Source organism: Crocodylus siamensis, chromosome 3 (assembly GCF_052110815.1).
Source record: "Crocodylus siamensis isolate JL-2025a chromosome 3, ASM5211081v1, whole genome shotgun sequence".
In the NCBI taxonomy this organism is placed as follows: Eukaryota; Metazoa; Chordata; order Crocodylia; family Crocodylidae; genus Crocodylus; species Crocodylus siamensis.
Genome location: NC_143397.1, coordinates 123237281 through 123249824, shown reverse-complemented (window position 1 = coordinate 123249824; position 12544 = coordinate 123237281). Strand labels below are relative to the sequence as shown.

General features: G+C 45.4%; 1 protein-coding gene across 3 annotated transcripts in view; it reads right to left on the bottom strand.

The window, feature by feature from the left end:
* The window catches only part of LPCAT1 (lysophosphatidylcholine acyltransferase 1), a 71432-nt gene extending 59858 nt beyond the window's left edge, over positions 1 to 11574 (bottom strand). For all 3 annotated transcript variants that reach the window (XM_090039118.1, XM_090039119.1, XM_090039117.1), the window contains exons 1-3: positions 11351 to 11574; positions 3694 to 3836; positions 2962 to 3176 (exon numbers count right to left, since the gene is read on the bottom strand). In XM_090039118.1, coding sequence (XP_089895244.1) covers positions 2962 to 3176; positions 3694 to 3836; positions 11351 to 11449 — 457 coding nt within the window. In that variant the 5' untranslated portion in view covers positions 11450 to 11574. The remainder of the gene's footprint in view (positions 1 to 2961; positions 3177 to 3693; positions 3837 to 11350) is intronic.
* Between the last annotated feature and the right edge of the window lie 970 nt (positions 11575 to 12544).

Sequence of the window (12544 nt, the reverse complement as noted above, 5' to 3'; positions counted from 1 at the left end):
TACGGGTTTTCTTGGCCCCCTCTCCTCGAGCACTGAGGTGTTCTCATCCAGTAGTCCTGAACTTCCTCAAAAGTGTCACCAAGATCTTCACTTCAGTAAGAGATGCCATCACAGAGACAGACCTAAATACGGTCTTCACACCTCTGATAAGGTCTCCCTCTGAGCCCAGGGCAATGTGTTTCTTGCTCTAACTCTCTATCTAAAGGAGATAAAAGCCCTTGTGGCAAATCCTCCATATTTTACCTTCTATCCAGATAAAAATATGTGGAAGAATTCACCTCAATTTTCAGTCCAAGATGGCTACTGAATTCCACCTCAGTAAAATGAGCTTGTAGGTTTTCATCCCAAAACCTCACTCCTCCAGTTCTCTGAAGTCATTATACATATTTTATGTACAAAGAGCTTGGTTGTCCTACCTACACAGGAATGAGCTGCTTTCTGCTCAGGTCTCTAGTTGTTTACTTCCCTAGCAGAGAGATCCAAAACACTCAATAGCATGTCCAGCTGTGTCACAAGACTATCAAGGTAGGACTGGCTTCTCAAATATAGAAGTCTCTGAGGCAGATGGTGCACTTATTAAGGTGGTTCTTTTACTTTCACCATCTCCGAACCCCCTCAAACAACAGACAAACAACTAACAAAAGAAAGATGGCCAAAGAAGGGGAAAATCTGCAAAATGCATATGAAGAGCACAGAAAAGAATTTTTGATAAATAAGATAAATTTAAGTCAGGAAGATTTGATAGTATTCACCCCAGTGCTCTGAAAGAAATAGCTAAAGCCTTAGAGCCACTGACAATAATGTTCGAAAACTCATGAACAACAGGTGAAAATTGTGGAAGAGCTAACAGTGCACATATTTGAAATGGGGGAAAAAGGAGGATTAGATCAGTAAGTATGATTTCAATACCTGGGAAGTTAGTAACAAGTCATGCCAAACTAACGTGATTACCTTCTTTGCAAGGATAACCAGCTTGCTGGATGAAAAGGAACATGTTGATATAATAAGGCAGTAAGGCATTTGATGTGGTCCTACATGATATTTTAATGAAAAACTCCGCTAAGTGTGGGCTAATATAATTACCAGTAAATGGAAGATGTTGTGCTTACATCATGGGAATCAGCTTTGGTGGAAGTGAAGACAGATAAACAGGTTACTATTCCACATATTGAAGCTGCTCTGGGACACTGAGAGGCAACCTGAACCCTTATAAAAATAGGTTCTATTTTTTTTTTTTTTTTTTTTAAGTGATGGTAGCTTGGCTAGATGCTTCCTACCAGTGGAACCTCTGGCTCAGGGGCAGGATATTATTTTGGGTGGAGGGCCGCTTAATGAGTTCTGGTGAGCTGTTGAGGACCGCATGGGTTGCCCTGCCTGCCGGTTGCCAATTTCAGACTGGAAGTCCCGCCCCTAAACCCTGACCTTTTTCACCGGAAGTCTCACCCCTTGCCTCCCAGAAATACTCCTTTTGGGATGGGGGGGTTGTCATCTTAGAACAAGAAAAAAAAACAAATCACACACTAGAAATCAAACACCTATTATAACATATTTTTGTCATGATTTGTGTTTGCGTAGTGTATATATAGGTGTTTGCATAATAACTTAAAAATAAAGTCTTAGTCTTGTATGTTGTGGAGGGGTGTGTGTGCATGTGTGGTGGGGTGTGACTGTGTGGAAGGGGGCACAGGGTATGTTCAGGAAGGTTGTGGGTGTGAAGGAAGGTGGGGGTGGGTAGGGAGACCCCCTCACCTCATACTCCCCCCATGGCTCAGCAGCAGCAGGCAGAGCTGTTCAGGGGACTGGTGCCTGGCAGGGCTTGGCTCCAGCCAGTGCTGCATATTGTGGCAAGGGGCACAGCCTCTGCCAGGCAGTCTGTATCACCAGCACTCCCCACTCGCCAAACATGGGAAGGAAGCCCCAGGCACTAGAGCCAGATGCTTTCCCTGTCCCCCAGGGGAAGGCACCTGAGGCTTTCCTCCCATGAAGTGCAGGCCAAGCGGAGAAGGCAGCCAGCTCCAGCGCATTTGCATGGCATGAGGGGGGGCTTCCCTCTCATGCCATGCAAATGTGAGAGCTGCACATGCAAGTGGGGAGCGCTGGCGATGGACTGCCCAGTGAAGGCTGCAGCCCTCACTGCAATGTGCACCACTGCCTGGAGCTGTGCCCCACTGGGAATGAGCACCTGAACTGGGCACAAGCGCCCTGAGCACCCCTGCCTGCTGCTGGTGCCACTGCCACCACCTGCCAGGGCTGGGCACCATGGGGAGGGGGAGAATGTGGAGGGGATGCCCACACCCTCCCTCACAACCACACACTGTCAATGTGAGCCCTCTGCTGCCACTGCCACACCACTTCCCTAACTGCTGCCCAGAGTGACCAGTAATCAGCACTACTGCACAGTAGCACCAGCACACATCTTTTAAGTAATGACTAGTTCTACTAGGCACTAGCACAGCTTTCACCGTGACGTGCTAATGTGCAGTAGAAATAGTCTACTGTGCTTTTACCATCTTGTGTAAATGCATTCAATGTGCACTAATTTGTGTTATATTTGATTTATTTGTAAACTCAATATTGAAGAAGGATTTCTGGGGTTGACCTGTCCTACAGAATCTCTATGTACTGGCTCCTTATACAATTGTCTCCCTTTGTCCCTTTCAGCACCATGCTCTGAACCCAAGGGTCTCAAATTCAATCTCTGCTTCTGAATTCTGCGGAATAATATGGTTCTGCTCATTAGCCATTAATCGTACGAACAACTCTTTCAATTTTTTCAGCTAACTCATTCAATAAGTCAACTAGGATAGAAGACTCTCACCTCTTCCCTTGTTCAAGTGGAATTTGGTTACATTACTTAGTATTTTCTCCCCCCATCTGCCATATTTAATATGTATTGGTGAGATTTCCAGGATGTCCTTTTTTTAAACCTTCCTTGTAAGAAAGACATTTCTATTAACTTACTTCCCCAGACAGGAATATCTTTGCTTTCTGCCTTCATCACAATGGAGGCCATGGTCATAGTCACAGAAATAGCATCGAAGTATGAAGAATGTGGAGCCACTGTGAGAATGGCTGCTTCTGTTGGTGATGCCTGCCTGCCCTTTACAGTTACCCAATGAAATCCACCAGCGAGCCACATAGTTCTCATGAGTGCTTTCAGCAAGCAATGCACTGCCCTGAGAAGGGGAAAAAAAAAAAAAAAAAAGGATAATGGTTATATTCCCCTAGGTAAAACTTTTGTTATACAAGCAGATACTTACATAAGTATCAAAGAAACTGAGTAACAGAATAAGAACATTTTAGTTTTTTTGTTCAAACTTTGTGAAGTGGTCCAAGATATTTGTATGCTAACAGGTCATGGACAGATGTGCTCCAATTTCCGCTACAATCTGGAGCACTTTGGTATCGTACAGATGCATGCCCCTCTCTTCCCACCCAGCCACACTGGAGTGTTTCAAAACTGCTGCAATGCCATACAGCAGTGGTGTTCTCCAACTAAGGGGGGTGACAGGGACCTGCTGGTCCTTCATTGTCCCACAGTGCTCAGCTCCTCGCTCCCCAAAAGCAAATTTCTCCAGTAGCATCAGTTTTTTTTCCAGCCTTTTCTCCTTAAACCAATTAAGTTATGCAGTGGTTATTTTTTGGTAATACCTCAGCATATGCTTTACCAAATGAGTGAAGATAGGAACTCACTTTCGCCACCAGGAGCGAGGCTTTTCAAGTTCCTTCTCGTTATATCCCAATAAAGCAATAAATGCAAAAAACCAGGCAACTAACATCATAGAAACAGCAAAAAAGAGTCGAATAGGGAACAAAGTCAAGGTCATGAAGGCAACCTGCAACACACACAAGAGAGTCAGTTTAGAGTACATTAAAATAACAAATTGAACAATCATTTTAAGAAACACCTCAAAAGAAAGTTAGTTTAAAAATAAATATTCTTCCATTTAATGCGAAAAACACCTTACTAATTGAATGAAGAGAAACTCTAAAACAAAGCTGTAGCTATATAGCTACATCACACAGCAACATAGTTAAGAACACCTGAACATTTCCATTCTCAAGTCTTCTATATGTAGTCCATGTCCGGGAGTGAATTCTTAACTTTGAATTGAGTTGTGTAAAAATGTCAATCAATCATTTGAGCAGAGGCAGGGGGACACTTGTCATTATACAAGAAAAAAAGGTTTGTGTTATTAAAAAAAAAAAAAGCCCTCTACCCTATATTAAAAGAACATTTGAAGTATTAACTCTGCATCTCTTAAGTCAGGACATATAAAAAAAAAAAAAATCAAGGTTTTCTTCACAACCTTACCTCAGCCTTATTGTTCACATTTGTTGTTGGGTTGGACCCCAAGCAGGTCTTTTTCTCTATTTTGTTTCAGGGCTGGGGGAAATGATTTCCAGGGCTAATGAGTTAGTTTATTTCCATTTGCAGCATTTAACACACATCAAAGCAATGGAAATAAATGGCTAGATTTAAGTCTTAGTCACAAAATCAATAAGTAGGTGGGGGCAGGAGCAATGTTTCCCCACCCCATCCCACCCCACCCCCCTTCTTACTCAGTAACATAGCAATTAAAGCACTCATCCAGGATGCAGAAGACTTGAGCTCAAATACCTCATCTCCAGCTTCCTAGGAACCTGCCCAAATCACAGCCCTATAATTTTCTTAGGTGTGCTGCTTTCAATCTTTTTTAGCAAACATTATCCACTTTTGCATAAAAGTTACATATTCAGTCAAGCAGAAACTACCACCTGGGCAACTCAGTTGAGTGCTGCATGACCCTCCTTTTTTCCTCCACTGACCTAATGAAGAATTTACTTGCCAAAAAAATTGCCCATTCCTATTTAAGATAGTGTTTAATGACATGGTTATGCACTACTATTTTTCTCTAGGGCCCTCAGACTCATTCAGTGCTCAGAATAAACATGGTATACCATAAATTTGGACTGCATAGAGGAAGAGACTGTCTTCAGGATCCCTACTTAGTTTGCTGCAGAAGTTAGAAAAGGGTACTGTGAGTAAGGCAGGAGAAAACAGTAAGAGTAAAGAGTTTCTTGGTTCAAATGATTGGAGGCTGCCCTGTTGAACTGGATTCCCTGCCCCTACAGAAGTCCTATGTGATGCTAAACAAATGACTCAAACAAAGCAGGTGTTATATGAAAGTCCACAGTTCTCATTTCTGGATGCTTCGCTTGAGATCCAAGCTTCAAATTTGTACTCATATTCAGGGATATAGCTTATATCCGTGTTGGTCTAAAAAGCAGAGGCAGACAAATTCAAGACTCTTGGACTACAGATTATATCTTTTATTAGACCAACTAAATAGCAAGGGGGTGGGAATGGTCTTTGAAAGCTTTCGGGTCCAAACTCATATTTTCATGCTAAGAACTTTGAAAAATTATGCCCTAGGCATCTCAAACTGAGCACAAGGAATTCAAGTTAGAGCCTCATATGGAAAATGGGGATAAAACTTGCCATCACAGACAGACAGACAGACTCTGTGAAGCATTCAGATACCACAGTGATGATTACCAGAGAAAACCCCATCAGGAAACTAATTCTTCAGAGCAGAATTTTAATAGCAAGCAGTAAATGCTCATAAGGATCCCACTGAATAAGCAGAAAGCGTAACACTGAACAGCTGCTCATTAAGAGTGCCATCTATTGTATATGGAGGGTAACTAGAGTTTTATAATCTAACGTTTGATGCAAACAGGTAGTTAATTGCTTGAAGATAAGTGAAGCTGATGGCTTAAGGTCTGACGAGCTGCTTCCCAGAAATAGAACTAGCTAGGCAGTGCTTTTACAGAGATGGGTAGCTTATTGTAGTTCTCCATCTCCATTGCTCATCTTCATCCAATTTTCATGAAACCAATAAAAACGTACGGAAAAGGGGAGACACACAGAGCCTTTTGGTGCTCAGGTGTTCCTAACTAGTACAAGGTCCATCTTATGGGGAGAAGTAAAATGTTCTGCTGGAGTAAGTTTTCCCTTTTTTTTTTGTAGGGGCAGAGGGTCATAGCAAAGGCTGACAGTTGCCCCAGTTCTTTGCTATCATCACCACTCCTGCTGCATAGCCCAGCTACCTACACTACTCCTCCACCTAATTTAACTCTATAATAGGTTTGGAGAGGGATGTTAATTTATGAGAAAGGTAGTATTAGAGGAATGCTGTAGCCATGATGGCCCAGAAGAGACAAGGATATCTTAGGGTGATGTCTTATATTGGACCAACTGCATAGCTGGAATAGAGTTGGACAAGCTTTCAAATGCAAAATGCTCTTTCATCAGGTTGAAGTAGTGAAAGCCCCTGGTCCTGCCCCCTGGCTTTCACTGCTTCAACCTGATGAAGAGCATTTTGCATTTGAAAGCTTGTCCAACTCTATTCCAGCTATGCAGTTGGTCCAATATAAGACATCAACCTAAGATATCCTTGCCTTTTTGAGAAAAGTAAGTTTCTACTAAAACCTTTTGGGAGGCACAGACAACAAAAAAGGCAAATCAGTCAGCTTTGTTCATGTCTGTCGCTCTCTCGGTCAACTGCGCCTATACCAACGCAGGAGTAAGGAGGGAAGGAAGGTTGGTTGGAGACATTCCAGGCCATTTTATCAACAGTCATAAAGGCTCGTTTGCATGAGAAGCAAGTGCAGAACAAGTCGAGCAACTTTCCTTAGTGAAGGTGCTTCTCTGACCTTAACACTGAAGAAGTCAAACCAGTCTTCTGCTCTCTGATGTTTGCTATCTTAAGCAAACTTCAATACCTGAAGAATTATTGGAGTGATTTATAATAACTCAATTTGTAAATACTTGAGGAGGAAGGGGTGATTGTTATCAATCAACATGGGTTTAAGAACAAGTCTTATCAAAAACAACTTGATTTCATTTTTTTGACAGGTTAACTAGTTTGGTGAAAAAGGCAAATACAATCAACATAACATACCTGAACATTGGTAAGTAGTTTCTGACATGGTCCCACATACTAGTCTCTTAAGTTAACTGGAGAAACATGAGGCAGACATAACTTCTAAGTGGATACATAATAGACTGAATCACTGCAAGCAAAGAATAGCTACTGACGGATTGATTTCAGACAGACGGGGGATCTCAGGTGAGGTTCTACAGGTGTCCGTTTTGTTTCCAGCACTGTTTAACAATTTATTAATGACTTGGAGGCAGGATTAGAGAGTATACTGATTGAATTTGTACACGATCAGAGGAGCTGAGGATCAGATAAAAATCCAGAGGAATTTTGAAGGATTGGGCTATAGATTTTTTTAAAATAATTAAACAAGGACAAATATAAAGGTGCTGCACATCAGGATGAAAACCTAAATGCAGAATGGAAGATGGCAGGTTTGACAATCGCACAGCCCAGGAGGACCTGGGGGTCCTGGCTGAGGCTGAAATCCAATGAATCAGCCCCCCCCCCCCCCCAAAAAAAAAAAACAAAGGCAATTTTGAGCTGCATTAACAGAAGCATTGTACATAAAAGACACAGGTGGCAAAAGTAGTATTCTGCTCAGTACTCTTTAAGCCTCAGCTTGATTACTGTGTCCAGATTTGAGCACTGCATTGTAAGCAGTAAAGAAGCTGGAAAGAGTCCAGAGGCAAGCAATGAAGATGATAAAGGAACTGGAAAGCAAACCATGTGAGGAAGGGTTGAAGGAACTATATATGTCTCATTTGCAGAAAAGGGGATTAAGTAGATGAGGAGGGAAGCGACAGCAGTTTTTAAATATTTGAAAAGCTGCCATGAAGAAGACTGAGAAACATTGTTCTCCCTTGCCACGGAGAACAGGACACAGGGCAATAGGCTTAAACTGAAGCAAAGCAGAGTCGGACAAAACCTGGGGGAAACTCCCTAACTGTAAGAAGAGTAGGACAATGTAACAACTTTAAGGAAGTCACGAAGTCTCCTTTACTGGAGATTTTCAAGAGACTGGACAGACAATATCTGGAATGGTGTAGGAATAGTGAATCCTGTATTTCTATAGGGGATTAGATTAGTTGATACTGGAGGCCCAGTCCAACCCTATGAGTCTATGATGTCACACTGGGCATTTAAACAGCACAGAAAAAGAAAGAAAGAAAATGTACTTCAGTTAAGTTACAAACATATTCAGCACAGGACAACCAAAAGGGTCTGTCACTACTAAAGCACATTTCTCATCTATACCCGGAAATAAATTTGAGATTTTTGACTCAGTAGTCCCCAACTGCCAAAAGTTTTCTAAACCCAACCAGCAAAACATGAAACTCATCCACATGAATAACCTAATCATACAGAAAACAACATCTTAGTACTAGTCACTCTGTCACTACAATTTCTTATTGTTAGCTCAAGTGTGTTGGCATTAAAAGTTTGGCATTACCAAAAGTTCATGAGGGAGTCAATATGGCCCCACAGGACAGAAATTTTGTACATTTTCCAACCTCATTTGCTTTTTTATTTAAAAACAAAACAAAACAAAACACAGAAAATCTGATAAAAGATATATAAGAAAAAGTTTTCAAGTTCTGAAGTCAGACATTAAAACAATAATGTCTGAAGTTGCAGGATTACATACTCCTTTTTATTTTACCAAAATCCTATTTCATTCAGTACACTGAGCAGGTGGATAGTACACAGAGAACAAATCAGGATTGTACAGGAAAAAGGCAGCTATCACTCAAAAACTTGTGTGCTATTTGTTGTGGAAATTTACAAGTATGTAGCAAATCAAGCAGGTGACTACAAAATGAAAGAAAGTTGGTTCATGCAGGTGACTGCCACCCTAAAGACCAGAATTCTTGTTTGGCTTCAATTTCAGAACTTGTGTGATGCCAGCATAGTTTCTGAAGGCAGAGTTAAAAAAGGAGCTGCTGCTGGGACTGCTATACAGTTTGTATGAAGGACTCTTTCGATAAAATGCATCAACAGCATGGGAAGCACAGAGCAGCACATAGAGTACTCCCCTTACACCTATACCAGACAAATGCACAGGTCACTAACCACTAACCTACATCCCTCATCCACTGCTTACAGTGTTACAAACTTCTACATATCACTCAAATACAAAGCATCTTTCAGCTCCTCTACTTTGTAACTTAACTGTACTGCAGTTAGCAGTTTACTAGGTGGAACTGTCCTCCAATGAAGCCACCTAGTTTAACACCCCATTGCGCTCCATTTAACTGCACCAGAAATGGATATGTGTTTTGACGTATAAGCTTCCCAACAAAGGTTTAGTGTGGCTTACAGTAAGGAAACAGAATAACTTATAAAACAAGAGAATGAACATGAAAACAAAACAAAAAGCATTTGAGTATCAAGATAAAACAGAAACCCCCTAAATAACCCAACCTAGCTTGCTTTGCTAAATGCCTGCCCAAACAAGGTAGTTTTACAGCACTTCCAAAAGATGCCTAGGTTCAGGCTCTGACAGACCTGAAGAACTGAGGAGCAACTGCTAGGAAAAACTTCCCACACATTTTCACCAAGCAAACTCGGGGATGAATAAGCAGTCATGGAAGGCCTGCAAGTGATGGGAGCGTACCTTGGGGGCTGTGAAATAGTGTCTAAGAGCAGCCCTAAAACTGAGTAGTTCCAGCCACTTTCACAGCATCTAGCCAGTTTGGGGGCTGCTACTACCACAGCATTCACATTACTGCATATTTAGTGAGCTCTGTTTAGGTTGATTTCTGATAAGCACGTACTCTGGGTAAGTGCAGAGTCCTTTTTTCAGCATAAAGGAAGTGCATGTATACCAAAATACACTATCCTCACCACTGAGCTAAAGGGTCATGCTCCTTGCTCTATTCTTGCATTCCTGGCTGCCTGCTGACGCAGCTAGAGGGGGTAAATGGTGACCCTGCCTACCCTATTGTAACACCTGGTGGTTCAGACACTCTCCTGGGAGGAGGGAGATCTAAATTTAAAAAATCACGGCAGGAAGAAGGAAGTATGGCACCCAGATCTCCCTTTCTTGGGTGGCTGTTCCAGCCCTTTACCTGTTATGCCATCTCCCAGTGCTTTTAAGGGAAAGCAATCATGAGGGTTGAATTGCATGCGTCTGGGTGTGCATGCCCTTAGGGGCATACCTTAGGGATGTGGCCCCTCCAGGAGCTCAGGAGCAAACACCTAGTATGTAAATCCCAAATGGCTTACGGATTTAAGTGCTTAAACATTTGATTGAGCCAAGGTGGTGATGCCTCTGGGCCTATGCAGCAACTGATCTTCAGACAGATTTTGTTAAGACATTTGCTTGGACTTGGGTGCTTAAATTCTGCCTACAGAGCTCCAAAAGCCCTCTTTGGCCTCTGGCCCTTAAAAAACCCCCCAACAAGTGTTCCCTTGGTGGCTACTACATGTTTTTACTTGCTGGATGCCAGGGCTAGATTTACCAGAGGACTGAGCACCCACAACTACAACCGAGGTAGACAAGCTGTTCGTGGAACACAACACACAATAAGAAGGTTAAGCATCCTGCAAAAATCAGGCCTAATAGATGAGAGACTGGAGTACCCCATATTAGTGAGGGTACATGACTATTTTGGCTGTGCACTCAGTGCCTTGCTTCCCTCCATTTGTAAACCTGGGCAGACAACACCTTACTGGAGGGGGACAAAGATCTGTTTACAAGATGTTTGTGAAACAGCAAAACATTGCAGCGATGAGCACCAGGGAGAAGCCCTTGAGAAAACTCATTCTGTATCAAGCACAATTTGAATGCTGTGTAGCTACTGAGGCTAGAAGAGGAGGACCACAAGAAACGCTCACAGACTGAGCCACGCCACGGGCACTTTCAGGTGCACTGGACTGATCGGAGAACCCTAGACAAGCTGGGCTGGGAGTGACCTCCAGGGGGCACCCAGTCCAAGGCAGGACCATCCCTACCCAAGTCACCCCAAACAAGCCATCCCCCAAACTCTGCTGCCAATGCACATACAGCCCCATCCCAAGGGGCTGAACTCCAGGGGAACCGGCAACCTCCAACCCTTTGCCCAGCCCCTGCCTTGCCCACCCCTGCACCCTGCCAGGGGCTGCCCCAACGTGCCCGCAACACCCCCTGACTGGGGGGCACAGCACCAAGCCCCAGACTGCCCTTGCCCCCCAAGCCCTTTGGAGGGGGAGCAGGCGCTCGGGTGCTCGCGGCTTCCCAAGTCACTCAGGCCCTTCTTCATGGGGGGAGGGGGAGCGGGCTCAGCTGACCGAGCCCGACTCCACACAGGCCTGTTGGGTATGGGGGGAGGGGGGCGAATTGCACGACCCACCCCTCACCCGCCTGAGCACCTTCCCCGCATCCCTGCCCCCCTGCATCGCAGGACCACGCACCCCCCCCCCCGGCCGCGCCCCGCTCGCACCTTGGCTCGCTGCAGGGCGCCGAGGCGCAGGCGATGCACGAAGGGGTTGCGCACGGGCGGGGGCGGCCCTCGCGCCCGGCCGCGGCTGCTCAGCTTCATGGCGCGGCGCGAGGATGCTCGGGCGCGCGGCGGCGGGATGGAAGGAGCGGGATAGGCGGTGGGGAGGGGGGAGCGAGGCTGCGCGCGCCACTCCGCTGGCCGCTAGGCCGGTGCCCGCAGCCGCGCATGCGCCTCAGGCGGCGACGAGCGCGCGAGCTGCCGGCGGCGGGGCGCATCCCGGCCCTTTCAGCCCGGGGGGGGCAGGGCGGCGGGGATGAGGCCGGCGGGGGCTGTCTGCCTGGCGCCAGGCCCGGAGCGGCTTAACCTGAGCGGGACGGCTGTGCCCGGCTTAGGGAGCGCAGCGCGGGGGGAGGCGCGGTCCTGCTCCGGGCGGCCGGGCTCCGGCAGCTGGAGCCGCAGCCCCCGCGCGCGCGGTTGGCAGCCCTGGGGGAGGAGGCCGGTCCCCGGCAGCCCCTCGAGCGCACACACGTAGTCTTAGGAGAGGAGGCCGGTGCTAGTCAGCGGAATCCACAACACGCACCCGCCCACGGACCGTGACACGGTCCTGGTGAAGGAGGCCAAGCCTAGGCAGCAGTGTCCCCACAGACGTGTGCATGCATGTGCGCACACACACGCACACACTATCGCCACATGTACACACACACACACACACACACTAACCACTATACACACATGCACACACACACTTAAGTATACACACACTCTATTCCCACATGTATACACACACTAAGCAGTATACACACACAATGTGTGCCCGCACACACAGACACGCACACTAGTCCCACATGCATGTGCGCACACACACACTGTACCCCCCCCAAACACACACACACTGAGAGTTGTAACTGAGCTGTTTCCCTTCCAGCAAAGGAAACTGATGAGTGTCCTGGATGGGAGGAAGAAAAGTGGGACTGAAAACTTGGAGTTTTTAAGAGAGGCAAGATTTATGAATCTATGAATTTCTTAGGACAACATCCTTTCTTGAACCAACAGTGTGGTTGGCATCAAGTTAGACATGAATTCAGAGACCTGAGGAAGAATGTCTTACATTCAAAAGCTTCTCTAACTTGATCCCAACCATACCGTTGGTCCAATGAAAGATATCACCCTAAGAAATCCTTGCCTCTCTCATAA